The 26,656-nt window shown below is 45.5% G+C and overlaps 1 protein-coding gene across 1 annotated transcript in view; it reads left to right on the plus strand.

The window, feature by feature from the left end:
- unc13bb (unc-13 homolog Bb (C. elegans)) overlaps window positions 1–26,656 on the plus strand; it is a gene marked incomplete at both ends in the record, with an annotated part of 291,089 nt that overhangs the window by 167,330 nt on the left and 97,103 nt on the right. The window contains 2 exon segments of the mRNA XM_084325041.1: window positions 21,756–21,802; window positions 23,790–23,868. Of these exon segments, the coding sequence (XP_084181167.1) occupies window positions 21,756–21,802; window positions 23,790–23,868 (126 nt within the window).

Below are 26,656 nucleotides of genomic sequence, written 5' to 3' on the forward strand. Positions count from 1 at the left end.
ATGGTGCCCTGCATCTTCATCAGAACCTCTGCTGGCTTGGTCCTGCTTCCTGAGGTCTGCAGGTTGTTGATAGTTATGTATTGGGCTCTATGAGGTAAGGTTGGCATGATTTAAATATGTTGTTCCGGTTTGGTTTGATATGTTGAGATGATGATGATGATGGTGATGGTGATGATGAGATGGTTATGTTACTGTAGACGTAGGTTTTCTGATGGGCTAATGCAGCTGTGGAAAGAGTAGTAGGTTTAGTACCTTACAACATTTACAGTCTCTTCCAAAAAGGTCAACAGTAGATTCAGAGAGTAAGTGAGTGAGTGAGAAACATATAACTAGTTACAAATTCTTGAATATTGTATATCATAATCAAATCCCAAACCAACATTGCTCTTAGAGGATTCTTCTTTGAAACAAAGTGAACCAACGTTGCTCTTAGAGGAAGCTTCTTTGAAACAAAGTGAACCAACGTTGTAGAGGAAGCTTCTTTGAAACAAAGTGAACCAACGTTGCTCTTAGAGGAAGCTTCTTTGAAACAAAGTGAACCAACGTTGTAGAGGAAGCTTCTTTGAAACAAAGTGAACCAACGTTGCTCTTAGAGGAAGCTTCTTTGAAACAAAGTGAGCCAATGTTGCTCTTAGAGGAAGCTTCTTTGAAACAAAGTGAACCAACGTTGCTCTTAGAGGAAGCTTCTTTGAAACAAAGTGAGCCAATGTTGCTCTTAGAGGAAGCTTCTTTGAAACAAAGTGAGCCAATGTTGCTCTTAGAGGAAGCTTCTTTGAAACAAAGTGAACCAACGTTGCTCTTAGAGGAAGCTTCTTTGAAACAAAGTGAACCAACGTTGTAGAGGAAGCTTCTTTGAAACAAAGTGAACCAACGTTGCTCTTAGAGGAAGCTTCTTTGAAACAAAGTGAACCAACGTTGTAGAGGAAGCTTCTTTGAAACAAAGTGAACCAACGTTGCTCTTAGAGGAAGCTTCTTTGAAACAAAGTGAGCCAATGTTGCTCTTAGAGGAAGCTTCTTTGAAACAAAGTGAACCAACGTTGCTCTTAGAGGAAGCTTCTTTGAAACAAAGTGAGCCAATGTTGCTCTTAGAGGAAGCTTCTTTGAAACAAAGTGAACCAACGTTGTAGAGGAAGCTTCTTTGAAACAAAGTGAACCAACGTTGCTCTTAGAGGAAGCTTCTTTGAAACAAAGTGAACCAACGTTGTAGAGGAAGCTTCTTTGAAACAAAGTGAACCAACGTTGCTCTTAGAGGAAGCTTCTTTGAAACAAAGTGAGCCAATGTTGCTCTTAGAGGAAGCTTCTTTGAAACAAAGTGAACCAACGTTGCTCTTAGAGGAAGCTTCTTTGAAACAAAGTGAACCAACGTTGCTCTTAGAGGAAGCTTCTTTGAAACAAAGTGAGCCAATGTTGCTCTTGGAGGAAGCTTCTTTGAAACAAAGTGAGCCAATGTTGCTCTTAGAGGAAGCTTCTTTGAAACAAAGTGAGCCAATGTTGCTCTTAGAGGAAGCTTCTTTGAAACAAAGTGAGCCAATGTTGCTCTTAGAGGAAGCTTCTTTGAAACAAAGTGAGCCAATGTTGCTCTTAGAGGAAGCTTCTTTGTCTGGTAAAGGTGGTGGGAGGGTAGGAACACCACAGACAAACAGATCATTTCTAGTCAAACAGTGCTCCAGGGATCCAGTTCTTCTCATGTTATGTATTCAATAATAAAAGATATATCAGATTATTTTAGACTCTTCAGAGGTTAGTTTTCCCCCCTAAAACTAAAGCCTTTACATTTGTATCCTTGGATTTGGGTTCGGAGCACTCCTAAGTCCACATTACAGACACTGTAACTTGGAATGTATTTGTATCATCTCTCTCTGAGACACACATGTAGACATTAATATCTCTCTCTGAGACACACATACTACATGTGGATGGACATTAATATATCTCTCTGAGACACATACATGTGGACATTAATATATCTCTCTGAGACACATACATGTGGACATTAATATCTCTCTGAGACACACATACATGTAGACATTAATATCTCCCTCTGAGACACACATACATGTAGACATTAATATCTCTCTCTGAGACACACATACATGTAGACATTAATATATCTCTCTGAGACACATACATGTGGACATTAATATCTCTCTGAGACACACATACATGTGGACATTAATATCTCTCTCTGAGACACACATACATGTAGACATTAATATCTCTCTCTGAGACCCATACATGTGGATATTAATATCTCTCTGAGACACACATACATGTGGACATTAATATCTCTCTCTGAGACACACATACATGTAGACATTAATATCTCTCTGGGCTTAACTACATGTATCATTATAAATAATAACATAGACGTCTGATGTATTCAAGCTCAAGTGCATTGAGACTTGTGTTGAGATCTTATTTCACTAGACTAGATCATACAGGGTGACAGTGGCTTGGGAGGTAGAGCAGTCATCTGGTAATCCTGAGGTTCCCCGTTCGATTCCCGCTCCTTGTGGGCACGTGTGTCAAAGTGTCCTTGAGCAAGACACTTAACCCCTAACTGCTCCCGATGAGCAGGTTGGCACCTCGCATGGTTGCCTCCGGCATCGGTGTGTGAGTGAATGAGTGAATGTGAGGAACAAATTGTAAAGCGCTTTGGATAAAAGATATATATAAATGCACCATTTATTTATTATAGAATCCCATTTTGACAACCCATGTTTCAACTACTTCCTGTAGGTCCTTTGGGACAAAAACTCAAACATTGAAACAAAGTGAGCCAATGTTGCTCTTAGAGGAAGCTTCTTTGAAACAAAGTGAACCAACGTTGCTCTTAGAGGAAGCTTCTTTGAAACAAAGTGAACCAACGTTGCTCTAAGAGGAAGCTTCTTTGAAACAAAGTGAGCCAATGTTGCTCTTGGAGGAAGCTTCTTTGAAACAAAGTGAGCCAATGTTGCTCTTAGAGGAAGCTTCTTTGAAACAAAGTGAGCCAATGTTGCTCTTAGAGGAAGCTTCTTTGAAACAAAGTGAGCCAATGTTGCTCTTAGAGGAAGCTTCTTTGAAACAAAGTGAGCCAATGTTGCTCTTAGAGGAAGCTTCTTTGAAACAAAGTGAGCCAATGTTGCTCTTAGAGGAAGCTTCTTTGTCTGGTAAAGGTGGTGGGAGGGTAGGAACACCACAGACAAACAGATAATTTCTAGTCAAACAGTGCTGGTTGATTACTTGACCTTTTAGATATAATTGATATAGGGAGGTGTAGTAGTGGTTACGTCATTGCTGTTTCCTGCGCGGTCCACCCCGCTTGAAATCGCAATGTATTTCCAATGGACACATTTCTAAATCGTCTTGTTTAAAACAAATAAAGCATACACATTGGCATGGTGTACCTTTCTGTGTGTATTCATCCACAATCTATAGCTCAACATGAAAACATTTGCAATTAATCGTAAAGGTAGCAAAATAACAATGTTTATGTTTTTGTTCACTGAAGAACTACACAATGGCCGTGATGTGTATTAGGCGACAAATGAAACAACCTTATAACTAACTTTATTTCAACCAAAAATGCTTAAACAATAATGTTAGTGATAGAAGGGAACTCAATTTGTGCAAAAATGGAAAGTTTGCCAATGTTCATGAGGCAGAATTATTACAATAGTCGATAATACATTTTCCCAATGATAAATCCCTATACGGGTGGACCGTGCGGGAAACTAAAGTGACGTCAGACTACACCTCCCTATCTGGTCACTGTTTTACACTTTTTCCAAATCATTATCTTTCTTTCTGAAACCCTGACCTGGGTATGAGTAGAGAGCAGACGGGGTGAACTCTGATTGGCTGCTCTCTGGCTGTCTGAGCTAAATGGGCCAGCGCCGCTCACGAACAGAGCAAGAAGAGCTGTTAACACAGATCTATGTCTAGTTCACTCAGATCTATGTCGAGTTCATATTAAATGCTATCATACCGTAATACTCCTAATAGAACACACAGATATATGTCTAGTTCATATGTGATCATATACCGTAAAACTGTGTATATATCGTAAGGCTTATAATAGTCTGGGCGAGTTACATATTTTAGCAAACAAATGCCTGTCTAAGAAATGGCCTAAGAAAGGTTTCTTATTTGTATATATCATAAAAAATATAAAATTATTAGACAACCGACCAGAGATGGTGTAGTGGTTACGCTTAGTGTCATATCCCTCCAGAACCTTCTCTCCTGTGTCTCTCTGCTGGCCTGGGATCAGATCCCCTCCAGAACCTTCTCTCCTGTGTCTCTCTGCTGGCCTGGGATCAGATCCCCTCCAGAACCTTCTGTTCTGTGTCTCTCTGCTGGCCTGGTGACCTGGGATCAGATCCCCTCCAGAACCTTCTCTCTTGTGTCTCTCTGCTGGCCTGGTGACCTGGGATCAGATCCCCTCCAGAACCTTCTCTCCTGTGTCTCTCTGCTGGCCTGCTGGCCTGGGATCAGATCCCTTCCAGAACCTTCTCTCCTGTGTCTCTCTGCTGGCCTGCTGGCCTGCTGGCCTGGGATCAGATCCCTTTCAGAACCTTCTCTCCTGTGTCTCTCTGCTGGCCTGCTGGCCTGCTGGCCTGGGATCAGATCCCCTCCAGAACCTTCTCTCCTGTGTCTCTCTGCTGGCCTGGGATCAGATCCCCTCCAGAACCTTCTCTCCTGTGTCTCTCTGCTGGCCTGCTGGCCTGCTGGCCTGGGATCAGATCCCCTCCAGAACCTTCTCTCCTGTGTCTCTCTGCTGGCCTGGGATCAGATCCCGTCCAGAACCTTGTCTCCTGTGTCTCTCTGCTGGCCTGCTGGCCTGGGATCAGATCCCCTCCAGAACCTTGTCTCCTGTGTCTCTCTGCTGGCCTGCTGGCCTGGGATCAGATCCCCTCCAGAACCTTCTCTCCTGTGTCTCTCTGCTGTCCTGGTGACCTGGGATCAGATCCCCTCCAGAACCTTCTCTCCTGTGTCTCTCTGCTGGCCTGGGATCAGATCCCCTCCAGAACCTTCTCTCCTGTGTCTCTCTGCTGGCCTGGTGACCTGGGATCAGATCCCCTCCAGAACCTTCTCTCCTGTGTCTCTCTGACTCTAGAGGATGAATTGGTAAAGATGTTTATAGATGACACAGAGAGCACCCGGGACAATTTTCTGAGTATACAGGCACATTTTCTGTTTCAGAACTGAACTACTATAGAATTAAGCTTAAAAAGAAAACAAACATGATGTGCGTCTACAAAATCAATCTCCCATGATTCATTGTTAATGGAATGGTTCCAGACTTGATAACATGTTCACACATATTATTGATCTTTACTAGACAATGGGAATAATATATATATGAATTGTTATTAGTAGTGTTCTGACTGTTCTCCTTTATACCGTGTATCTCCACATTACAGCATCCTGGACCTCAGAGGATCTGAATAACATCCCATAATAATATCGGTCCATTCCATCATGGCTCCAGGAAAAATAGCCACATTCAGACTGCACCAAATGCTATCCATTATCTGCCTCGGGCTGTGTGTGTGTGTGTGTGTGTGTGTGTGTGTGTGTGAGTGTGAGTGTGTGAGAGAGAGAGAGAGCGAGAATAACAGTGTTTAAAGGAGCATTGTGTCAGTCTGACAGACGGCAGCCTGGAGGGGGTCTGACTGTTAAACTACATGATTCTAACTTAGGGTGACCATATTTTGATTTCCAAAAAAGAGGACATGCTGGCCCCAGCCTCGAGATACTTAATGATACTTTGCACAATCGAAGCGGGCATGGCCACCTTCATTTCACTATGTCTTGTGTATATATGTGAGGAATAAACCTCTTGAATCTCTTCTCAAAGTTTACTAAAAAATGCCTTATTGTTTTAACCTCTTAACATGCACCCCGAAAAAAGGTCAATTTTTTTTACTTGAACTTTGGGACTGCATACTTTTTTTGCAAAGCTTATCTTTATACGTTATGCTTATAGCACACGCATAAGCCTGGTCTCTTTTGAAAGATAACATTCTGAAGTTACTAATGCAAAAAAGGAAAATCACTTTTAGTGCTAATGAAATAGAGTAGCATAGGGCTGAACTTGAGTTGAACTTGAACTTGTGTACTCAAATTTTTCTGTAGTGGTTACAATATCCCAAATTTAACCACATAACATGCGCCCAGAAAAGCGGCAATTTTTTTACCTGAACTTGAGGACTGCATACTTTTTTTGCAAAGCTTATATTTATACTTTATGCTTTTAGAACATGCATACGCCTGGTCTCTTTTGAAAGATAACATTCTGAAGTTTCTTACACAATAATAGAAAAATCACTTTTAGTGCTAATGAGTAACATAGGGCTGAACTTGAGTTTAACTAAAAAAACTCACGTTTTTGTGTAGTAGTTGCAATATTTAAGCATTACATCACACGCAGGAGTGGTTTGTGACCAATAAACCATGCCTAGGGGTGGTTGTTAGGCCCGAGGCGCAGCCGAGGGTCGTTAGACCCCCCTAGGCATGGTTTATTGGTCACAAATCACGACTGCACGTGGTGTAAAGCTTTTATACAACTGCCAGATTCATCCAACCTTATTTCTATACAATAAACACACATTAATCGAAGATTTATTGAAAAAACCATCCGCCAGAAAAAGTAGTTCCCACAACTCCATGTGGAAGCAGCTTGAAGTGCATCCAACCAAACTAACACATCCAACTGTGTATTATTGGAATGATTGAGAGAAGTTGCCTCATGTGGAAGCAGCTTGAAGTGCATCCAACCAACTAACACATCCAACTGTGTATTATTGGAATGATTGATTGAAAATTTATTAAAACGTTTTCTTTGCCCTATAGGAAAAAAACGTTTTCTTCGCCCTATTTTTTTATTTATTTCTTTTAGCCTAAACTTAACCAGTTGGAAACCAGGGGTACAGTAATAAAATTAGCAATCAACCAATCAATCAATTCAATAGACCATGCTCACTTAAAACAGCGCTGCTTCTCTCTCAGTCTGACTCCCCCGCTGTTGCAGACAGGAGTGTGTGTGTGTGTGTGTGCGTGTGTGTGTGTGTGTGTCACAGTGTGTGTGTGCGTGTGTGTATGTGTGTGTGTGTGTGTGTGTGTGTGTGTGTGTGTGTGTGTGTGTATGTGTGTGTGTGTGTTTGTGGGTACGCCAGCGTCGGACAGTGTGAGAGAGAACGCTGCAAGAAAGTAGGAAGGAAGAAATTTAAATCAATCAATTAATCTATCAATCAATCCGCGATTTTTCTTTTGTTCTAGATTGAGTCAAGACCCATCAATTACATCATCCAACATTGTTTAAAATACTAACACATTCCCCTTGACAGAATCGCTTCATATTTAGTCGTTATGGTGCTTTCAACATAACCATTTGATCTCCGCGATCCTGTTTTCTCCCGGAGTGAGCCGGGGAGGGTTATGTGATTTGGTTGTGGGCGGGTCCTGAGCCCAGGACCGTGGATTGTTACCAATAAAGACGTGTGAATGGCCAATCAGAATCGAGAAATTTGCATGCCGTTGTATAATCCAAAATAATGTATATATATTTTTTGTATAAGCTGGAAAACACAGCAAATCCATAGCCTGAAGTCTTATGTAGTACAGGTCCAAATTTTATAAAAATCCGTTCAGAAATTAGTCTTCTAGAAACATCCGGGTAAATTTGTATCACTTCCTGTCTTCGCTTGCCAATTTTCACCTACAGTAGATCCCTGATTCGCACACCCCCACGTGGGATATCACTGGAAAGCTACACTCATTGTTTACAAGTTACAACGCTGACCAATAATTTTCGCAATCGGCGGATGATTTACAGTTCTGGAGCCTCGGGAGTCCGGGGTGATAATCTGACATGCGCACATAAAAAGTTGCACGCCTGACATATCGGCATGTAACTCGAGAACCGATGAATGGATTTTGTCGAGTGAGATGACATTCGAACGGCAAAAAATAACACTTTAATTTGGTAATGTATTCTAGAAATGCAGCCCCGTGCCGTGAAACAATGAAACCCGGACATTTTCATGAATTTATAAAGACGCCCCGGACAGGGCGTGACATGTCCGGGCAAAAGAGGACGTTTGGTCACCCTAATTCAACCCAACAAAGAGTTAACAGAGTTAGCTTTAGCTTGTCATCCAGCTGTTTCAGAGTTAGCTTTAGCTTGTCATCCAGCTGTTTCAGCGTTAGCTTTAGCTTGTCATCCAGCTGTTTCAGAGTTAGCTTTAGCTTGTCATCCAGCTTTTTCAGCGTTAGCTTTAGCTTGTCATCCAGCTGTTTCAGCGTTAGCTTTAGCTTGTCATCCAGCTGTTTCAGAGTTAGCTTTAGCTTGTCATCCAGCTGTTTCAGCGTTAGCTTTAGCTTGTCATCCAGCTGTTTCAAAGTTAGCTTTAGCTTGTCATCCAGCTGTTTCAAAGTTAGCTTTAGCTTGTCATCCAGCTGTTTCAGAGTTAGCTTTAGCTTGTCATCCAGCTGTTTCTGTTATGCTGCGTTCATTTACGGTTGGAGGCGGGAAGTTGGAAGTGGGAAAGGCGCCATCTCCGACCTACATCCGTTCGAGCTGCAAAGTCAGAAAAACGATGGATGCTCACGCTAAACCTTTTTTGGCTATATCTTCTTTTTTTGTATCTACTTTTTCTCCTCCTTTTTTCTGTGATTTCTTTTCCCCCATCCCAATTTACCTCTCGTGCCAATTCTCCCTCCCCTGTCCTGATTGTTGCTTGCATATCGCATATGCCCCCCACTGGCCGGTTGTAGGGAGGATAGAAGCCTTGCATCACATGTCCCCTCCGATACATGTGGAGGCAGCCTGTCACATCTTTTCACCTGCCAGCGCGGACTCATTTGGCGAGGAGTAACGCGTAGGAGGCTCACACTGCCCCCGCCATTTTCCTGACTTTGCTGTGCAGGCGCCCCAACCGACCTGTAGGAGTCGCTGTTCACAACGACCAGACTACCACCCTTCGACTTCCCACCGCTAACTCTGCCAATTGAGTTAGTATGACGGCCGGCCCAAGCCGGAGGCAACACCGACAGCCGGATTCGAACCCGGTGTCTCTTGCGTTGGTGACGAGCGCAATGTCCGCTGCGCCAGTGGCTATATCTTCTTACAATTTATCTTGTACGAACTACAACTACGAACAACGTTCACGTTTATACAATGTTGTGTTGAAATGACGTCAAATGATGCTGAGGCTTAAGAAATCATACCAAAGTTTGCGACTAGGTACTAGGAGTTGACGTGCTGTTGTAGTTGATTTTTTTCCCTAGTAGGAAGTCAGAATTTCCGGCCTAGTCATCCAGCTGTTTCAGTTAGCTTAGCTTATCATCCAGCTGTTTCAGCGTTATGTTTAGATTGTCATCCAGCTGTTATAGAGAATTGGCTTTAGCGTGTCATCTAGCTCTTATATAGAGTTATCATGTCATCCAGCTCTTATATACAGTTATCTTTAGCTTGTCGTCCAGCTTTTATAGAGAGTTAGGAGTTAGCTTTAGCTTGTCATCCAGCTTTTATAGATAATTAGCTTTAGCTTGTCATCTAACTCTTATATAGAGTTTGCTTTAGCTTGCCATCCAGCTATTATATAGTTATCTTTAGCTTGTCGTCCAGCTGTTTCAGAGTTAGCTTTACCTTGTCATCCAGCTGTTATATAGTCAGAAATCTATTTAAAAAATGTTATATAGATTTTAATGACAGAAATCGATTACAATTATTTGAGAGGTTTTAAAGGCACACGCCAACTTTTTGGGAAATTGGCTTATTTGCCATCTACCCTGGAGTTAGACAAGCAGATACATACCATTTTCTTCTCTGTGCATGCATTAGGCTTAGGGAACAGCCGCACCGTTAGCCTAGCTTAGTGTCATTAACTGGAAGTAGGTGTGCCAGTGTAGCCTAGTTTCCAACAGTAACAAAATACTCTCCAAATAAAACTCCAAAACTGCTTAGAAAATGAAAATGTCTAATTTCTTTTTTTTCTCCACGTGGTAAAGGTGTATTATTATTTGCATTATTATTTGTATTATTATATGTGTGTAGTGTGTATTATATGTGTGTAGTGTGTATTAGATGTGTGTAGTTTGTATTAGATGTGAGCAGAGATATTCTCCCTGCAGCTGTGCTAAGCTCAGGGCTGTTAGGGGAGGATTAACCTGTCATTGAATTACCAGCCTGTGTTTCTATTACTGCCTGCCTACAGGCTAATTACAGACCCCAGGCCAGCTGCATGCTGCTCTGCAGTGTGTATTAGATGTCTCTCTCACTGAGAGGAGGTCAGTGAATGCAGCATAACCCCGTGCCACTGTCGGAACACAGCCCTGACTGGCGGAGGTTACTCTACATAAACCCAGTATCTGCGTTTTGTTGTTCTTGAACAATACAATGAGATTGTACAACCTTTGTGATTACTTGTGTATTTACATTTACATTTACATTTAGTCATTTAGCTGACGCTTTTATCCAAAGCGACTTACAAGTTCTGTACGACAAGTCATCAGGAAGGGTACAACTCTATCAGCTGAGTAACAATGTTCATCAAAGTGTTGCGTGCTACAGTGTAGGTTAGTTTATTAGGACAAGTGCATGACTGTAAGGTTAGTTAGGGTTAGATATATATATATATTATTTTTTTCTTCAGAATTTCAGATAATGGTTGAAGAAGTGTGTCTTTAGTCGACGGCGAAAGATTGGACGGGTTTTGGCTGTCCTAACTGGGGTGGGTAGTTCATTCCACCATTGTGGGGCAAGGACTGAGCATAGGCGACTTCTCTTTGATGACCCTCCCGGAGCTTGGATAGGAGTAGGTCTGAGGCGGCCAGAAGATGCAGAGCGTAGGGGTCTTGAGGGTGTGTAGTTGGAGACCATTGACCGGAGGTAGGCGGGAGCGGTTCCCTTTGCCGCACGGTATGCCAGGTCGAGGGCCTTGAAGCGGATTTGTGCAGCAATGGGGAGCCAGTGCAGGTCCCTAAGAAGTGGGGTGACATGGGCCGACTACGGTAGGTTTGAGATCAGGCGGGCCGCTGCATTCTGAATGAGTTGAAGAGGCTTGGTGGCAGTGGCCGGGAGGCCAGCAAGCAGTGCGTTGCAGTAGTCAAGGCGGGAGATGACTGTTGGGTGGCTTCTTTTGTCAGGAAGGGGCGGATCCTTCTGACGTTGCTCAGGAGGAATCTGCAGGTTCTGGTTGTCGCTGCGATATGAGCAGAGAAGTTCAACTGGTCATTGAGGACAACACCAAGGTTCTTGGTGGTCGGGGATGCGGTCACAGCTGCATTCTCGACTGTGATGGAAAGGTCTGTCAGGGGGAGGATTTGGCTGGCAGGTGGAGCAATTCTGTTTTGCTTAGGTTCAGTTTGAGGTGGTTGGTCATCATCCAGGCGGAGATATCGGACAGACAGGCCGAGATCCGCTCAGAGACGTGGATATCTGAGGGAGGGAAGGAGAGGAAGAGTTGAGTATCATCGGCATAACAATGATACGAGAAGCCATGAGATGTGATAATGTTACCCAGTGATTTAGTGTAGAGGGAGAAGAGAAGGGGTCCTAGGACCGAGCCCTGGGGGACACCCGTCCACAGGGGGTGGGTGGCTCTCCATGACACTTGGTAGGAGCGGTCATTGAGGTATGATGTCAGCCATGTCAGCGCAGAGCCAGCCACTCCCATTCCTGCGAGGGCCGCGAGGAGGATCTGCTGGTTGACTGTGTCGAACGCTGCAGATAGATCTAGGAGAATCAGGACAGAGGATATACCTTTCACTTTTGCTAAGTGAAGTGCCTCTGTGACCGCAATGAGGGCCATTTCTGTGGAGTGGCCAGTTCGGAAGCCAGACTGATTAGGGTCTAGGAGGTCATTCTGTAAGAGATAAGCAGTAAGTTGGTTGGATACAGCACGTTCAAGTGTTTTAGAAAGGAAGGAGAGAAGAAAGACAGGACGATAGTTGCCTATGACGGTGGGGTTCAGGTTTTTTTTTTATCTGTGGCGTGACTCTGGCTTGTTTTAGGGAGGTGGGGACCACCCCCGAGTTGAGTGAGGAGTTGATGGTTGCAGTTAGGAATGGGAGGATGTCTGGTGCTATGGTCTGGAGGAGTGGGGAGGGTAGCTGGTCCAGCTGGCATGTAGTCGGACGTTACCAGTGTCAGGGTCTCGGCTTCTGTAATGGGAGTGAAAGATGACAGAGTGAAAGATGAGGTTCTCGATTCAGTATTTGGAATGGGTGGGGGTTGGGAGAAGGAGCTGCGGATGTTCTCCACTTTTTCCTCAAAGAAGATCGCAAAGTCTTTGGCAGAGAAAGATGAGGGGGGTGGGGGTGGGGGTGGAGTGAGGAGGGAGGACATGGTAGCATGCAGTTTGTGAAGGTTCTTGGCAGAGGCCTCGATCCTATGGTGAAAGAAAGAAGCTTTGGCATTAGTAATGGTTTTGGAGAATGTTAACAAGAGGTTGTGATATGTGTTGATGTGAGCCGTGACTTTCTATACTTCCTCTCAGCCGCTCTCAGGACCTGTCTTTGTTCTCTCACTGCATCCGTCATCCATAGACTGGGTGGGGAACGGCGGGCAGGTTTCTCAACGAGGGGACAGAGCTTGTCGAAGGAGGTTGCAAGGGCTGAGTGGAGGGTGGAGGTTGCCATCTCTGTGGGGAGAGCAGAGAAGGTGTCACTCAAAGGTAGAGCGGATAGTATGTCAGAGGAGAGGGTGGAGGGGGATAGGGAGGGCTGAGTGAGACGGTTTGAGTTGGGGTGAAGACCTTTCGTTTAAGCATGAGAGTTAGTGAGAAGGATATGAAGGAATTGTCATATACATGTAGGGGAGTTACCGTGGTGTTAATGATGCTGGAGTTACGGGAAAATATGAGATCCAAGGAGTTGCCTGCTTTGTGGGTGGGAGGCATGGCAGTGGGAGTCAGGTCAAAGGATTGTAGGAGGGAGACCACTGGGACCGACTGAGATAAGTCAGGCAGGTTGAAGTCGCCCAATAGAAGGAGAGGGGTACCATCTTCCGGTAAGGAGCTTAGAAGCATGTGCAGCTCATCTGTGAAGTGATCGAGGGGACCTGGAGGGCGATAGTGTAACAATGGTGAGATTGAAAGGATTAGAGACAGACTGCATGATATTCGAGAGAGGAGAGTGACAGTTCTGGGAGTGGTGTTAAGTTTGTAGCCCATGAAGGAGATGTCATGAGGCCAGTGCCTCCACCCCATCTGGAAGGTCGAGGTGTGTGAGTGAAGTTATAGTTTGTAGATAAGGCTGCAGGTGTATCCTAGATAATACTTCATATTCCAGTTAAGGTCTCCTTCAGAGAACACATTGTATTCCAGTTAAAGAGCCCATATTATGGCCATTTTCCAGTTTTAATATTTTTATGTTTTCATATTGTAATATTTTCGATTACTTCCTGGTTCACAGAATTCAGATCAAACTAAGCTAGACGTTGTTACAACATTAAGAAATAGAAGGTTCTTTATTGAGACGGTAGGAAGGCTGAGACGGAAACAAAGTAGGGGAGACACAGGAGGGAAGGTTCTTTATTGAGACAGTAGGAGGACTGAGAGGGAAACGGAGTAGGGGAGACACAGGAGAGAAGGTTATTTATTGAGACAGTAGGAAGGCTGAGAGGGAGACAGAGTAGGGGAGACACAGGAGAGAAGGTTCTTTATTGAGATGGTAGGAAGGCTGAGAGGGAAACGGAGTAGGGGGAGACACAGGAGAGAAGGTTCTTTATTGAAACGGTAAGAAGGCAAGGCGTTCGCCACCAACGCAGGAGATACTGGTATCGAGCCCAGCTCTCAGCGTTGCTTCCGGCTTGGCCGGCCGTCGTACTAAGTTAGAGGGTGGGGAAGCCGGTGGGTGGGTCCTGGTAGTTGTAAACAGCGACTCCTACAGTTCAGTCGGGGCGCCTGCTCAGCGAGGAAAGGATCTAAGGGGGGTAGTGTGATCCTTCCACACATAACACCCTCTCAGTGAGAGTCCGCGCTGCCAGGTGAAAAGAAGCGGTTGATTGGCTACACATGTGTCGGAGGAAGCATGTGATAGCCTCCACTCTCCCAGACCGACTGTAGGGGGTAGGTGCGCAGCGACCAGGAAGGGGATTGGGAATTGGCATAACGACTAACATTGGGATGGGAAAAAAACTGAGGAAAAAGGAGGGGGAAAAAGATAAAAAAATGTATAAAAAATTTATGGTAAGAAGGCTGAGAGGGAGACAGAGCAGGGGAGACACAGGAGAGAAGGTTCTTTATTGAGACGGTAGGAATGCTGAGAGGGAGACACAGGAGAGAAGGTTCTTTATTGAGACAGTAGGAAGGCTGAGAGGGAGACACAGGAGAGAAGGTTCTTTATTGAGACAGTAGGAAGGCTGAGAGGGAGACAGAGTAGGGGAGACACAGGAGAGAAGGTTCTTTATTGAGACAGTAGGAAGGTTGAGAGGGAGATGGAGTAGGGGAGACACAGGAGAGAAGGTTCTTTATTGAGACAGTAGGAAGGCTGAGAGGGAAACAGAGTAGATGAGACACAGGAGAGAAGGTTCTTTATTGAGACAGTAGGAAGGCTGAGAGGGAGACAGAGTAGGGGAGACACAGGAGAGAAGGTTCTTTATTGAGACAGTAGGAAGGCTGAGAGGGAGACAGAGTAGGGGAGACACAGGAGAGAAGGTTCTTTATTGAGACGGTAGGAAGGCTGAGAGGGAGACAGAGCAGAGGAGACACAGGAGAGAAGGTTCTTTATTGAGACAGTAGGAAGGCTGAGAGGGAGACAGAGTAGGGAAGACACAGGAGAGAAGGTTCTTTATTGAGACGGTAGGAAGGCTGAGAGGGAGACGGAGTAGGGGAGACACAGGAGAGAAGGTTCTTTATTGAGACAGTAGGAAGGCTGAGAGGGAGACAGAGTAGGGGAGACACAGGAGAGAAGGTTCTTTATTGAGACAGTAGGAAGGCTGAGAGGGAAACAGAGTAGGGGAGACACAGGAGAGAAGGTTCTTTATTGAGACAGTAGGAAGGCTGAGAGGGAGACAGAGTAGGGAAGACACAGGAGAGAAGGTTCTTTATTGAGACAGTAGGAAGGCTGAGAGGGAGACAGAGCAGGGGAGACACAGGAGAGAAGGTTCTTTATTGAGACAGTAGGAAGGCTGAGTGGGAGACAGAGCAGGGGAAACACAGGAGAGAAGGTTCTGGTGGGATTCGATCCCAGGCCAGCAGGGGTTCCAGAGGCGGGGGTATAAACCACTACACCATCTCTCGGCATGACTTTTTAAGTTTTCAGTGATGACTATGTTATCACAAAGGGCCTTCATTTGTAGTTCCCTCCTAATTTGTGACTAGATTGTAGCTATTTTTCCAAGTAGGCTTTAGACCAGATTTTCGCCAATGTCACCATGTAGGCAAAACTGTTTTGGGAACCAAACTGAGTGACATCTCGTGAGGAGAAACTCCAGGGACATGAACGCTCATGCACGGCCAGGTTGTTGGATGTCACACATTCAGACCAATCCTGGAGCAGCGCTCCGGAGTCTCTCCCCAAGAGTTCTCGGAAGCAGACTTGTGCCTACAAAATGTCATCATTGTTTATGAACAGTAAAAGGGTCTATATAGCATGTTACCTGTCAGTGTGTTTTGTCCCTCCAGTCCTGCAGGGGGCAGTATGAGCAGGTTAGGATGTTCTCTGAGTCCTGAGCTGCTGGTCAGGCCCTGAGGGATGTTCCCGCGTGGCCCTCGGGTCGGTGGACAGGATGACCCCGGCGGTGTGGAGGGGCCCCCTTACCCCTTGCCCCACAGGAGAGAGCCGGGCAAGAGAAGGACCCAGAGTCTGAAGGTGGGGACTAGTCTACGGAGGAGGCTCCAGAAGTTCCTCCAGGGCTCCGGGGACGATAACCTCTCCCTTGCCCAGATGGCGTCGCTAGAGACGGAGCAGGGTGCCTTCCTCTGTGGTCTGAAGAGAAACCAATCCACCGCTGAGCTAATGGCGCTTCACACACTACCCAACCCACTGCCCAACAGACTTCCCAATGGCCACAGTCACACAGCTCTGGGCCGTACTGGCGATGTTGGCACCCCTGTACCAGGGGCCCCAGGCAGGGGTTACCCAGGATCTCTAGACCATGGTCAGACGGGGGACACGCACGGTCCACATCGTTACCCAGGATCTCTAGACCATGGTCAGACGGGGGCCCCGGACACGCACGGTCCACATCGTTACCCAGGATCTCTAGACCATGGTCAGACGGGGGCCCCGGACACGCACGGTCCACATCGTTACCCAGGATCTCTAGACCATGGTCAGACGGGGGCCCCGGACACGCATGGACCAGGAGGTCTGGAGGTCAAGGCTTCCTGTACAGTCCACACCAACGGGCACACGACCGACCCCCCAGACCTCACACCGTCTGCAGATAACAGCAGCTCTGACTGCCAGGATGGTATCGGAGTGGTGGAGGATCCCAAAACTAGATGCAGGGAGGAGGAGGAAGATGAGGATGATGATGAAGAGGAGGAGGAGGAGGAAGGGGAGAGTTCCAGTACCATTGTAGAGCACATCCTGAAGGAGCTGCAAGGCATCAACAAGATCCAGGAAGAGATCTCTGACCTGAGGCAGTACTTGTCGTCGGTGCGCGGCTCCGTGGACGAGGTGTCCTGCTGTGTGGACGCGGTGCTCGGTGAGATCGAAGACTTGTACTCTGGAGCTGCTGCGGTCGGGCCCCAGCAACAGCCTCTGCCCACACCCAGGGTGAGGGGAGGGAGTCCGGCTCTGCCCACACCCAGGGTGAGGAGAGGAAGTCTGGGCAGACAGAATGCTGTTACGTCACTCCACAGCCCACAGATGGACAGTCTGGTCTGGAGCATAGAATCAGGACTCAGACCTGCCCACGGGCTTCTGGAAATGTGGAGCGAATCGGAGCCTAAGCGGTGGAGGGAGGGACCTCTAACTCACCAATCGGAGCCTAAACGGTGGAGGGAGGAACCTCTTACTCACCAATCGGAACCTAAACGGTGGAGGGAGGGACCTCTAACTCACCAATCGGAGCCTAAACGGTGGAGGGAGGAACCTCTTACTCACCAATCGGAGCCTAAACGGTGGAGGGAGGGACCTCTTACTCACCAATCGGAGCCTAAGCGGTGGAGGGAAGGGCCTCTAACTCATCAGTCAGAAACGAAACATTGGAGTGAACATCTTCCCTCTCACCGATCAGATCAAATGGAGCAGGAGAACTCCGATCAGAGCTCGGACCCCAGGCCCGCCGGCCTGTGCTTTTCAGAGGGTCAGTATGGCCCGGACAACTTCAGCACCAGCTCCCTGTCCTCCTGCCACAGCTCCACCTGCCCCGAGAGGAACCGCAGACGCCCTCCTGCTCCCACGAGCTACGACAGCAGCTGGGCGGACATCCACCACAGTGTGAGCGGAGAGGGAGGCTGGAGCGAGGAGGACCTCTGCTCCTGTGTGAACAGCGGAGAGGAGGTGGAGGCGGGACCGGGTGTTTGGGATCGATGTGTGACCGAGGACACCAGTAGCTCCCTGGGGGCCCGCTCATCCCACAGCAGCTCAGAGCACCTCTCCCTGCTGTTCGGAGGCCACTGCACCACCCCCTCCTCCGCCTGCTCCACCTGGGTGGACTGGAGGTCCCCGAGGCATCGTCGGGCTGAGGAGGAAAGGGCGGTGGACTGTGACTGCGCCGCCGCTGACTGTCGCTTCTCCCACGGCTCCTCCGTCTGCCGCACCGTGGACCCCAACGCAGACGATCTGGGCAGCGAGATGTCCAGGAGCGTGAGCTGCTCCACGATGCTGCTGACCGACGGAGACGACCAGGACCTGCCCTCCTCACCCTGTGAATGCTGTCCCTCCGCGGACGGCGTGCCGGGCGGAGTCTCCGCAGAGATCCCGGACAAAGAGTGGACGGAACGGAACGATGTCCCGGGGGAGGAAGGAGGGGGAGAACGGGCCTCGAGGGAGCCTGTTGTGGAGAGCCCCGCCCAGCCCCTCTCTGGAGGGTTTGACGTGACGACGTTCAGCAAGGCAGTGCTCAATTTCAGGTCGGCTCTGAAAGGAGCTCTGAAGAAGCTGGACCCTGACGTGGGAGACGAGAGTGGGTCTGAAGCGGCGGCCTCTCCTGCCAGGAGAACCAGCGGAGCCGCGGAGGGAAGAAGCACCCGGCAGCCCTCGGAGGGAGACCCGGGCGCGCAGGACGCTCCGCTCGAGACCGCCGAGGCAGAGCCCAGCGAGGCGTCGGTCTACCTGGACTGTGCTCAGAGCCTGGAGAGCCTGCCCTGCTCCCTGCAACCGTCCCCCAACGAAGCCAGCCTGACGGCCTGCACCCCGACAGAGTACCACTCCATGGAGCTGTCGGAGGGAGGAGGAGGAGAGTGTCGGACAGACGGAGAACTGTCCAACGCGGACCTCACCCCAGAACACCAGAGCTCCGAGAGTCCAGAAGGCCTTGGACTGGATCCTATAGGGGAGCACCATGTGCCAAGTGAGACAGAGATTCCACCGTCGCCGGACGCCAGTCACCGCGAGCGCATAGCCAACTTCAAACGCCTTCTGAGGGAAAAGAGACAAACTCACCACCATCACAGACTGTCTCAAGCTGCCTCCGGGGGGTCGCATGGCTCCCAGGGGTCACGAGACTCCCAGGGGTCACATGGTCAGGGGTCACGGGACTCCCAGGGGTCACGAGACTCCCAGGGGTCACGAGGCTCCCAGGGGTCCCAGGGATCCCAGTGTCAAGAGGACGTCATCCCAGGTAGTGTGTGGGGATATTCCCTTTAACCCTTTTACTGCCGCACTACCAACCGGTGTTAACCCTTTCACACGACGATACACATACGGTTAACCCTTTCACTGCCACACGACAGCAGGTTAACCGTCGGTAGTGTGATAGTAAAGGGTTAACCTTCTGTTGTGTGGCAGTGAAAGGGTTAACATAGGCCACTGGCAAGCCCTGCACAATGTAAACATCCACCCACATACAGTATTCCCTGTATAGTACACAACCGAGAACTAATAGCGAAGGCTACAGAATTAAGTTGCTGTATATTCTCAATTCATTATCAATTCCTTATTAACACTTTCCGTGCCACGGGTCCGGTGCCCCGGAACCCTGTTGCGTGCCACCACCCACTTCAATGATAGAGCTCTCATATTTGCGAACGCATAAACTATATCTTAAATGATGGGCCGTCGCTTATCAATGACTTGTTTGCAGTCAACATTGTCCAAACAGATTGTTTTTTAATCGGTTCATTTCCATTTCATACCATTTTGAAAAACGCTCGTTTTATGAAAGTTTCAGAAAATTTCAGAAAATTCTGTGATAATCGCCCAGAAACAGGATATTTTTTTCTCCATGCTTTTCATTCAATCCAATCCAAAGGGGTGCAGTACCATCCGGAGAGACGATAGGGGGCGGTATTTTCCCAATGGAGCTCAGACAGAGTCCCAGTGGTAACGTGAGGCTAGATTGATGAAATATGAATGGAAATCGCTAATAAAAAAAAACGATCAAAAACTAGATTTCTCGTCTCGTTGGCACTGAACGGTTGGCATGAACTAACGAGTAATCTCGTCGTTGGCATTCAAAGTGTTAATGTAGCATTACACAATTATAAATATTCTGCTGACATGCTCTGGTTATTTTGATTCACTGGAGAAGAATTTCATCCAGAAGATCTATTTTTTTCATAATTGTTTTCTCCTTTTGCAGGAGATAGCAGAGAAGATGAGCAGGTCAATGTCATATAATATCAACTACATTTTTTAAGTTATTACCGTAAAACTTCTAATAAACACCTGGTCTTTAAAATAGCCTTTCTCTTTTTGTCGCCTGAAGATTTAAATATATTAGTAAATTAACTCCTATCTCAAATAAATACCTGGTCATTTTGGTTGTTGCAACAAGTGCCTGGGTTGCTATTGGAAGGTTTACGGTGTGTGTTGGCGTTGAGTAGAGCCTGGCCCTTGTCTTTTGAACGTTTCTCATTGTTTTTATTCATATTTATTTTTGTCTCTGCTGGTGTCGTTGGCATGGAGCATGGTTCCTCGTGTTTGTACTGTCATATGACTGCAGTGGGTTTGTCCATTTAAAAAATAAAATGAAATATCATCATGAAATATGAGGATGGTTGTGAGTTGGAAGACAAACGAGCTCCTCCTTCTCCTCATCCAGAATGAGGGGAAGAAGTTTCCACACAATCACAGACGTCTGTATTAGGATGAGCAGTGATGAGTTCACATCTCCTTATTTAGAATAACATGTTTGAACGTTTCAAATTCAGGATCTCAAAAAAAATCTGTACGCTAACCACCCTTCATTTATTCTCTACAATAAGTGGATCCTCTTTCATTTGGTTGGTGTTGGAGCGTAAAACGTTCCTTCCTCCAGCTCCAGTGACCGACTGATGTTCTGTACGTCTGCCAGGCGGATGTATTAGACGTGCTCTGATCCGAGCGTTTGTGTACGTTTGTAGCTCAGAGGCTACACTCTATTTTCACCTTTTTCATGAAACACTACCTTAAGTGATGTGGAATGTTTTAGACATTCTTTCCATATGTGTAGTTATTTATCAGTCAGAATACAGAATGTCTTGGTGTGTGCATCATATCTCTCCATGTTGTTTTGTCCTCATACAGTGCTAGGTTTACTAGTATTGCATTAATAGTACCACTATCGCTGTATAATACTAGGTTTACTAGTATTGCATTAATAGTACCACTAGCGCTGTATAATACTAGGTTTACTAGTATTGCATTAATAGTATGTTTGTTTATGTTCATTAAAATGCTTCATGTTTTCTTATTCTGCATGAACTACGACATCCATCAACCTCATATCAGTTGTCCTCTTCTCTTGTCCATATTGCTCGATAATGTCCTCTCCTGTCCATATCACTGTATAATGTCCTCTCCTGTCCATATCACTGTATAATGTCCTCTCCTGTCCATATCACTGTATAATGTCCTCTCCTGTCCATATCACTGTATAATGTCCTCTCCTGTCCATATCACTGTATAATGTCCTCTCCTGTCCATATCACTGTATAATGTCCTCTCCTGTCCATATCACTGTATAATGTCCTCTCCTGTCCATATCACTGTATAATGTCCTCTCCTGTCCATATCACTGTATAATGTCCTCTCCTGTCCATATCACTGTATAATGTCCTCTCCTGTCCATATCACTGTATAATGTCCTCTCCTGTCCATATCACTGTATAATGTCCTCTCCTGTCTATATCACTGTATAATGTCCTCTCCTGTCCATATCTCTGTATAATGTCCTCTCCTGTCTATATCACTGTATAATGTCCTCTCCTGTCCATATCACTGTATAATGTCCTCTCCTGTCTATATCACTGTATAATGTCCTCTCCTGTCCATATCACTGTATAATGTCCTCTCCTGTCCATATCACTGTATAATGTCCTCTCCTGTCTATATCACTGTATAATCTCCTCTCCATATCACTGTATAATGTCCTCTCCTCTCCATATCACTGTATAATGTCCTCTCCTGTCTATATCACTGTATAATGTCCTCTCCTGTCCATATCACTGTATAATCTCCTCTCCATATCACTGTATAATGTCCTCTCCTGTCCATATCACTGTATAATCTCCTCTCCATATCACTGTATAATGTCCTCTCCTGTCTATATCACTGTATAATCTCCTCTCCATATCACTGTATAATGTCCTCTCCTGTCCATATCACTGTATAATGTCCCAGATACTGGTTCAAAGACCTGAATCTAAAGTCTCCTGTTTGAAATGCTACAGGTTCGCCATGAAGACCTCAGCGCTCGGCAGGCCTGGGACAAGCCAGGGTGAGTAACACGGTAACACACAGTTACACGTACAGTATGGTACATTATCACACAGTGAGTACCACGTATAACATCACACCAGTCAACTGAAGAATTAATATACCTGACCCCTATTCCTGCGGCCACTCCCAGTTCATGCTATATTTAAGGGGAATTCTGCCCATTTTTAACCCTATCATTCTGTTGTGAGGACACCGTGTGACAATCGGACATACATCTTACCGACGTGATTTGTGTCTCGAGAGCTCAGCCGCATCACTCTCCCCAGAGAAACTACATCACCCAGAGGAGAGCAGACCTCTAGTGAACTACATCACCCAGAGGAGAGCAGACCTCTAGTGAACTACATCACCCAGATGAGAGCAGACCTCTAGTGAACTACAGACACAGAGGAGAGCAGACCTCTAGTGAACTACAGACACAGAGGAGAGCAGACATCTAGTGAACTACAGACACAGAGGAGACCTCTAGTGAACTACAGACACAGAGGAGAGCAGACCTCTAGTGAACTACAGACACAGGAGAGCAGACCTCTAGTGAACTACAGACACAGAGGAGAGCAGACCTCTAGTGAACTACAGACACAGAGGAGAGCAGACCTCTAGTGAACTACAGACACAGGAGAGCAGACCTCTAGTGAATTACAGACACAGAGGAGAGCAGACCTCTAGTGAACTACAGACACAGAGGAGAGCAGACATCTAGTGAACTACAGACACAGAGGAGACCTCTAGTGAACTACAGACACAGAGGAGACCTCTGGTGAACTACAGAGGAGAGCAGACCTCTAGTGAACTACAGACACAGAGCAGACCTCTAGTGAACTACAGAGGAGAGCAGACCTCTAGTGAACTACAGACACAGAGCAGACCTCTAGTGAACTACAGACACAGAGGAGAGCAGACCTCTAGTGAACTACAGACACAGAGGAGAGCAGACCTCTAGTGAACTACAGACACAGAGGAGAGCAGACCTCTAGTGAACTACAGACACAGAGGAGAGCAGACCTCTAGTGAACTACAGACACAGAGGAGAGCAGACCTCTAGTGAACTACAGACACAGAGGAGAGCAGACCTCTAGTGAACTACAGACACAGAGGAGAGTAGACCTCTAGTTTCTTCTAAAGTTGAAAATAGCACTTCACTAGAGGTCTGCTCTCCTCTGTCTGTAGTTCACTAGAGGTCTGCTCTCCTCTGTGTCTGTAGTTCACTAAAGGTCTGCTCGCCTCTGTGTCTGTAGTTCACTAGAGGTCTGCTCTCCTCTGTGTCTGTAGTTCACTAAAGGTCTGCTCGCCTCTGTGTCTGTAGTTCACTAGAGGTCTGCTCTCCTCTGTGTCTGTAGTTCACTAGAGGTCTCCTCTGTGTCTGTAGTTCACTAGAGGTCTGCTCTCCTCTGTGTCTGTAGTTCACTAGAGGTCTGCTCTCCTCTGTGTCTGTAGTTCACTAGAGGTCTGCTCTCCTCTGTGTCTGTAGTTCACTAAAGGTCTGCTCGCCTCTGTGTCTGTAGTTCACTAGAGGTCTGCTCGCCTCTGTGTCTGTAGTTCACTAGAACTAAACCATGGTCAGTTTTTATGGCAGATTATCACATGTCCTCCTCACAACAGAACAATATGATTCAGGTTAATTATTTTGAGATGATACATCTTGATGACATCACAGGTTGCTATTGCGTTGGGAGACAGCTGTGCCTGGTCTGCCCTCGGCCAGAGGAAGAATAGACACAACATATTGATGAATCCTCATGGGATGAATCCCGTTTGTATAACATTTAGATTTCTTGCTGTATTGTGTTATTTATATTGTCTCATTATTGGTTCTAAAGACACTGTGTGTGTGTGTGTGTGTGTGTGTGTGTGTGTGTGTGTGTGTGTGTGTGTGTGTGTGTGTGTGTGTGTGTGTGTGTGTGTGTGTGTGTGTGTGTGTGTGTGTGTGTGTGTGTGTGTGTGTGTGTGTGTGTGTGTGTGTGTGTGTGTGTGTGTGTGTGTAGTGGAGGGTCAGGTCTGTATGGGATTGACAGTATGCCAGACCTCCGCAAGAAGAAGCCCATCCCACTGGTCAGCGATGTGGTCAGTATCCTCTACTCTGTTCTACTCTACTTTGATGTATTCTACTCTACTCTGTTCTACTCTACTCTGATGTATTCTACTTTTATGTATTCTACTTTACTCTGCTCTGATGTATTCTACTCTACTCTGATCTACTTTACTTTGATGTATTCTACTTTGATGTATTCTACTTTACTCTGTTCTACTCTACTTTGATGTATTCTACTCTACTCTGTTCTACTCTGCTCTACTCTGTTCTACTCTGCTCTACTCTGTTCTACTCTATTCTACTCTGATGTATTCTATTCTACTCTACTGTGATGTATTCTACTCTAGTCCACCATGCATTCTGTTTACATGTGTCTGTATATCTGTTTATTTGTGATACCAGCTGACCTGGTCAAATAGTATATTAATAGTAATACTAGTCATAGTGTTTACTTTAATGTGCTTCGAGTGCCAGGCGGGTGGAGACCGTTCTGAACTGAGGTTATAATGTCTCTCTCCCTCCTCTCTCTCTAAACTCTCCCCCACTTCTCTGTTGAATCCACTCTGTCCCCGTAAAGGCCATGGTAAGTCAATAGAAGCCAGTAGAATCTCCCCTCTCCAGTAAACACCACATATCAAGGAGGACAAATTCAACGGCAAATGCAGCCTGCCCGAGTTCTAAATGTGCAAGAGTTTGGCAAACCTGTGTGATGGAGGCGACCATGTTGATACCAGAGTCCCCCGGGTTTTAAAACCATCAGCTATAATCTAATAGTAATACCTATGTAATTTAAAACCATCAGCTATAATCTAATACCTACGTCATTTAAAACCATCAGCTATAATCTAATACCTACGTGATTTAAAACCATCAGCTATAATCTAATACCTATGTCATTTAAAACCATCAGCTATAATCTAATACCTACGTGATTTAAAACCATCAGCTATAATCTAATACCTACGTCATTTAAAACCATCAGCTATAATCTAATACCTACGTCATTTAAAACCATCAGCTATAATCTAATACCTACGTCATTTAAAACCATCAGCTATAGTCTAATACCTACGTCATTTAAAACCATCAGCTATAGTCTAATACAGTGGTTCTCAAACTACAGTTTTTTTTTTTTATGTTCTGGCAACATATTTTGGCTAAATATGCCTCGTTTTATAAATGTGTATTGATAACATAGTGCTGTAATTACATTTTCTAATAAATATGCATGATCAAGTTCAACAACGTGTGCTTTTATTTTGATATTCCTTAATTCCACGTTGTTCAACAACGTGTGCTTTATTTGATATTCCTTAATTCCACGTTGAAACTACGTGATACATTAAGTGTGGGGTCGCCAAAATAAATTCCTAAATAAAATGTGGTGACGGTATGAAAAGCCCCTGTGTCTAATACCTACGTGATTTAGATGAGTCCAGTATTCTGATAACGGTGCATGTCCTAGTTACTTCCTGGTTTCTGTGTTCTCAAAAAAAACGGTTACTAAATGTCTCCTCCTTATCACTGAGAGACGATACTACTCTATACTATAGTTATTTATAGTTCTTATACAGTTTTATTTGTATATATTATCAAGGTGTAACTTTTTGTATTGTTATTACTTGTAGCTTTTTGTATTGTTTTGTGTCAGTGAGCAGAGTACAGTGTTCTAGTGCAGGGGTTCCCAAAGTCGGCGTCGCGACCGCCGCGGGGTCGCCAGATGATTTCCATTTTTTTTTTTTTTTTAAAAAAAATTAAGATTTTTATTTTTATTTTTTTCAGTCAGGTCACTGAACTTAGAAGCAGGCCAGACAGTGTTTCTAGTTGCAGCAGCGCAATAGTTAGATAACCTAGGTGGGAACAACCAGGAGATCACTGCAACTCACACAAGTTGGAGAACTATCTCTCTCTCTCTTGCTCTCACACACACACAAAGGGAGCCGCATGTGATTGGTGGAGGCGGGACCCTTACAAAAAACTGTTGTTGACACATGCTAGCCTGTAATAATCCCCCCCAGAAAAATCTACTTTGCATTTGATATATTGCAAATATATGCCATCACACACACTGGCATTTAAAGGGTTAGAATTATAAAATGAATATGTGGTGTTATGATCAGGGCTGAAGTTGAATAAAAGATTGTATTATTTTCAATCTGACATTACAAAAAAACTGAAAATCCATCAAAATCAGTGTTGTTGCTAATCATACAGCCTGTTTTTTTAACAATAATTTGTGATGGCATCACAAACACTGGCATTTAAAGGGTACAAATAAAAAAAATCCTGCACCAGAATGCAGGAAATGTCTTTGTAACAAGAAATGTCCTGGTGGGGGACAGACCCCCTGCTTAAAAAGCTGGGGGGGCTGGGCTATATTTTGCACTATATTTCCTGGCCTGAATGATTTCCCCAGTCCGGCTTTGGTTAAAAGCTTCCAATGCTTATTAGTGTGTGTGTGCGTTTGAACGTGTGCATGTTTCAACCATACATTTCCATTTATAAAAAAATAAATAAAATGATTTTTTTTAAATGTCTTTTTACCTCCTATAATAGTGGGGGTCGCGGCTCTCTGACACCGTTATTTGGGGGTCGCGGCCTGAAAAGTTTGGGAACCCCTGTTCTAGTGTAGGCATACAGCAAAAAAAATACAAAATCTTGAAATGTTGCCATCAGACAACACATTCTCATCAGGTTAGTGTTTGATCCCCACCAGGGAAAACATAAAAGGTTTACATGTTTGAATATGTAATATATGTGCTTATTTGTAATATGTACAGATTTCGATACAATTAGTAAATATTATATTACTTGGTTATT

Source organism: Notolepis coatsorum (genome assembly GCF_963971535.1).
Source record: "Notolepis coatsorum genome assembly, chromosome: 11".
NCBI lineage: Eukaryota > Metazoa > Chordata > Actinopteri > Aulopiformes > Paralepididae > Notolepis > Notolepis coatsorum.